The 5215-nt window shown below is 43.4% G+C and overlaps 1 protein-coding gene across 1 annotated transcript in view; it reads right to left on the bottom strand.

The window, feature by feature from the left end:
* The window catches only part of ERCC4 (ERCC excision repair 4, endonuclease catalytic subunit), a 31439-nt gene continuing 26224 nt past the window's right edge, over positions 1 to 5215 (bottom strand). The window contains exon 11 of the mRNA XM_017540001.2: positions 1 to 2290. Within this exon, the coding sequence (XP_017395490.1) occupies positions 1557 to 2290 (734 nt within the window). The 3' untranslated portion in view covers positions 1 to 1556. The remainder of the gene's footprint in view (positions 2291 to 5215) is intronic.

The raw sequence follows: 5215 nt of genomic DNA, 5'->3' as shown, positions 1-5215 counted from the left end.
GCGCCACTACACTCCAGCCTGGTGAACAGAGGGAGACTCCGTCTCATTAAAAAAAAAAAAATGTTGTTAAAGTTGAAGACAATTTTGTATTACATGATCCAGCATCTATTAGTTCAAATAGTACAGCAAACAAAAAAAATAGCTGATATTGATAAAACATTAAAATATGTGATATAGCTAGCAGAACTGATGTCTATATCAGCCCCTGAGGTAGAAAATTTACTACTCTTTCTAAACATGTGAACAATAGCCAACTTAGTAATGTTTAAATATAAAAGTTTAAAAATTGCACAAAGATGCTGTGAATATCCTATATGTACACTAAAATAAAAAGTCAACTTAAATCAATCAGGAGGTTTAGAATGGGATTTTTTTTACTTTATGGATTTTTAAGTGTATATATTTCTTTTGAATTTTTATATATCCCATACACTGATCTTTCATTTACCTACAATCCTTTATATCTCAAGGCAGGAAAACCAAATCTTAAAAGCTTAGTGGGACACTTATTGGCTTGTATTTAGGTCCTCACACAGAGAAGAAAGGAGCCACCCTGGCATAGGATTGTGAGAAATGAAGAATCACAGGAGGGTGAGCTTAGGTTGTATTTCTAGAGGATATGGTGCTGGTGTCTTAGGATATGAGAGAGCTGGGAAACGAGGAGGTCTTTAAAAAACTCTATAACTAGCCATTTGGGCTTAGAGATCTCTGGTATTAGGAGACTGAATATGTGTAAAAATTGAGAATTCTAAGAGCCCCTTCACCATTAACTTTTACAAATAGGTCATTCATTTTATGTTTTAAAAATACTAACTTTACAATGAAGTTATGCTACATATATTTGGGTCATTAGAAGTACATGCTACATATGTTTGGGTCATTAGAAGACTAGGCAGCCAGTTTTAGAGGTGGCTGTCTTGAGTTAGTAACAGGAAGGCTCCATAAAGTTTCCTTAGAACAGACAGGCAGAAGTATGGAGCTGAAGAAAAAGTGATAGAGAGAACTGGTCAGGAATGGCAAAGAAATGTTCCTTCTCAGTGTTCCAGAAGGCTCCTTTGTAGACAGAGGGTGAGAACATGATTTCCTACACAAACATCAGTTCAAGCGTCCAGTAGATACAACAGCAAAGAACAGATTTTGAGAGCCGCGGGGCACTGGTATGAAGCACAATTAAGACTGTTATTTATGTTGCACTAGGTAACAAGGACTGTTGAAAATGGTAGCTTTCTTATGCCTGCTCTTTTCCCTCCCTGTGCCCTCCGTGTCTTTCTACCCTCCGTAGAAACTTTACCTGATCGTGAGAGATCTCATTTAAAAAGGAATATGCTGAGCCTGGCATGGATTGTGCAGGGAGTGAAAAGAGCAGGCACGGGCAAGCTGAAGTGATACCTAACTGCAGAGTTCAGAGAGGAATCCTGGCTTCTGCTCCCCCACACAATCAGTAAGAGCACTGGAAAGGAATGAAATACCAAACTAATAATTAATAACAACCGATGATGTCTGGCAAGGAGCAGCTGAAAAGCACAGCCATGGGATAAGAAAACAGCCCCCATTGTTCACTTTTTAACTCTTCCTTTAGATGCGACTTCTGCATAAGAGGTGTGAATGAAGTCATAAAGCTGCTTGGCATTTGCAGCATTCCCCAGAATACTCGTGAGCTCCTCTTGTGACAGGGTTGCTAATTCTGCAATGCTCTTAACGTGGTGCATCAAGGAGCGGCAGTTTTTGGCATTCACCCCTGGCATTTTTAACAAGAAGTCTTGGGGACCAGGATTGTATTTTTCTGACTCGGGAAGGGTTTCGGAATCTGCTGTAATGGCCAGTGCGGTTGCCGCATCAGGCTGTGGCTTATTTTGTTTCAGCTCCTCAAACAACTCTGCCGTTGCATGAGGAGAAGGGCACCAGAGAATCCGGAGTCTGGGGAAGTGAAGTGTAAGAAGAGTGAGTTTGGAACTAATGTCATTGCTAGAGATCTCCTGAAACAAGGCACCTCGGGAAGTGAGAGAGAAAGGCTTGCTAGGGTCAAACTCGATCAGAAGCACAGGACGCTTGTAATAGCGGGACATGGAGATGCACTGGCTGTAGAGGCGGCCATTATTTAAAGAGCCAATTAAATCACTGATACTCTTGCGCTCCACGCACATTTCTGGAGTCAGGATGTAATCGCCAACCTCTAAAGTCACGGGTTCAATGTCAATGCCCCGACGATGTATCAGAGATGGGAGCTCGCTTCGAAATTCACGCATATCCACAACTATGCTTTGCTGTGTACCATTCTGTTCCTGGCCACCTATAGAGAAAAAGTAAGTAATGTCACTGGGAAGAACCCTCAAAAAAGGAATATAGCAAAATCTAAAAATCGATGTTTCTGTTGTTAACTCTGATGGATGGTTACATCATTCTACATGGTAATATTTCATATAATTTCTGTATTTTCAAAAAGATTTGTTTACAAAGTAGAGGTGATTTCCCTTAAATGAAACAGAGCTAATAAGAGAGTTAGAGTCTATCAGTAGTTCCTTATTTGCAATGATTCATAAATCCATCATATCTGCTAAAGTCTCCCCTCTGTAGTTTCCTTATAGCCCATTATTACTGCACTGACCACATTCTGTTGGTCAATGTATTTCCAATTCCTAGGACAAAGCCTAAGAGCAGATGCTTAAAATAGCATACATAGTAGTCAGGTAAAAATGCTCACCGAGTTACGTCTAGTGATTTAGGAACTATTGTGTTTACATCAGTGAGTCCAGACATGCGGAAAGGGAAGAAGCTGGGAAAAACATAAATATCTTAGAATACAGCTTCTCACATTCTAACATGCACATGAGCCACCTGGGGTGTGTTAAAAAGCAGATTCTGAGCCAGGTGTGGTGGCTCAAACCTGTAATCCCAGCACTTTGGGAGGCTGAGGCGGGCGGATCATGAGGTCAAGACATCGAGAACATCATGGCCAACATGGTGAAACCCTATCTCTACTAAAAATACAAAATGAGCTAGGTGTGGTGGTGCGCACCTGTAGTCCTAGCTACTCGGGAGGCTGAGGCAGGAGAAAAGGTTGAACCTGGGATGCAGAGGTTGCAGCAAGCTGAGATTGGGCCACAGCACTCCAGCCTGGTGACAGAGCAAGACACTGTCTCCAAAAAAAAAAAAAAAAAAGCAGATTCTGGGCAGTTATGGTGGTTCATGCCTGTAATTCCAGCATTTTGGGAGGCGAAGGTGGGCATATCACCTGAGGTCAGGAGTTCGAGACCAGCATGACTAACATGGTGAAACCCTATCTCTACTAAAAATGCAAACATTAGTCAGGAGTAGTGGTGCATGCCTGTAATCCCAGCTACCTGGGAGGCTGAGGTGGGAGAATCATTCCAACACCAGGGGGTGGAGGTTGCAGTGAGCTGAGATTACACTCCAGCTTGGACAACAAGAGCGTAACTCTGTCTCAAAAAGAGAAAAAGAAAAGAAAAAAAACAAAGCAGATTCTGTATTTAGTAGGTCTGAGCTAAGGGGTCTAAGAGTCTGCATTTATAACAAAATCCCCGTCATGCTAATGCTGCTGGTTTAAGGATCACACTTCTAAGTATCAAGGGCTGCTCTAGGCAGAATAATGGTACCCTCCAAAGATGTCCGCATTCTTGTCCCCACAACCTATAAATATAGGCATGTGCTGTACAATAACATTTTATGACAAAGTGCATGTGAGTCAGTGATCCCGTAAGATCACAATACCGTATTTTTATCATACCTTCCTATGTTTAGATGTGCTTAGATACACAAATACTTACCACTGTGTTACAGTTGCCTGGAGTATTCAGTACAGTCACATGCTATGCAGGTTTGTGGCCCAGGAGCCGTAGGCCACACCACATAGCCTAGCTGTGCAGCAGGCTAGATCGTCTAGCTTCGTGTAAGCACATTCTGTGATATTCACGTAATGACGAAATCACCTAATGACACATTTCTCAGGATGTATCTCCGTTAAGCATTTTGAGATTGGGAGATTATCTGGGTTATCTAGGTAGGCTGAAGGGTTCTGAGAAGTGAAGGATGGAGGTAGGATGATCAGAGAATGGAGGATGCTATGCTAACGGCTTTGAGGACGGAAGAAGGGGCCATGAGCTAAGGAATTCGGATGGCCTCTAGAGACTGGAAAAGGCCCGGAAAGGGATTCTCCCCTAGAGCCTCCAGGAGAAATGCAGCCATGCCAACATCTTGATTTTAGCCCCATGAAAGCCATCTGGACTTTGAACCCGCATAACTGTAACACAATAAAATGTGTGCTGTTTTTTGAGCCATTAAGTCTGTGGTAATTCAGTATAGCAGCATAAGCAACTAATATGAAGGTGTGGAGAACTGACCTCTAAGGACAGGCTTCTACGAATAGCTCTCTGTGGTCCCCATATACTCCAATTTATCTTCCTTCATATTGCCTTACATTCTGTAGTTCTTCATGAGATGTCAACAACCTGGTTGATTTTCCAAAGAATTTTCTCTGAACAAGACAAAGAGGCTCTGAGGCACTGTTTCTCAAAGTATGGTCCAAAAACCACTTCCATGAGAAGCCCCCGAGCTGCTGGCTCCATTTCATATCCATTGAGTCAGAATTTCTATGAACTGAGGGCTGTGAATCTACAGTTTCTTTTAGACAGAGTTTCGGTCTTGTTGCCCAGGCTGGAGTGCAATGGCCCAATCCCAGCTCATGGCAACCTCCGCCTCCTGGGTTCAAGTGATTCTCCTGCCTTAGCCTTGAGAGTAGCTGGGATTACTGGCATGCACCACCCTGCTCAGCTAATTTTTTGTATTTTTAGTAGAGACGGGTCAGGCTGTCTCCATGTTGGTCAGGCTAGTCTCGAACTCCCGACCTCAGGTGATCCGCCCACCTCGGCCTCCCAAAGTGCTGGGATTACAGGCGTGAGCCACCACGCCTGGCCGAATCTACAGTTTTAACAAGCATCCGAGGTTATTCTAAAGTCTACTAAATTTTAATACCCGGCCGGGTGCGGTGGCTCACGCCTGTAATCCCAGCACTTTGGGAGGCCGAGGTGGGCGGATCATGAGGTCAAGAGATCAAGACCATCCTGGCCAACATGGTGAAACCCCATCTCTACTAAAAATACAACAATTAGCCGGGCATGGTGACACACACCTGTGGTCCCAGCTACTTGGGAAGCTAAGGCAGAAGAATCGCTTGAACCCAGGAGGCGGAGATTGCAGT

The sequence above is a fragment of the Cebus imitator genome, unplaced genomic scaffold (genome assembly GCF_001604975.1).
Source record: "Cebus imitator isolate Cc_AM_T3 unplaced genomic scaffold, Cebus_imitator-1.0 Scaffold122, whole genome shotgun sequence".
NCBI lineage: Eukaryota > Metazoa > Chordata > Mammalia > Primates > Cebidae > Cebus > Cebus imitator.
Note: the sequence above shows the minus strand (reverse complement) of the source record. Positions and strands in the feature narration are given on the sequence as shown.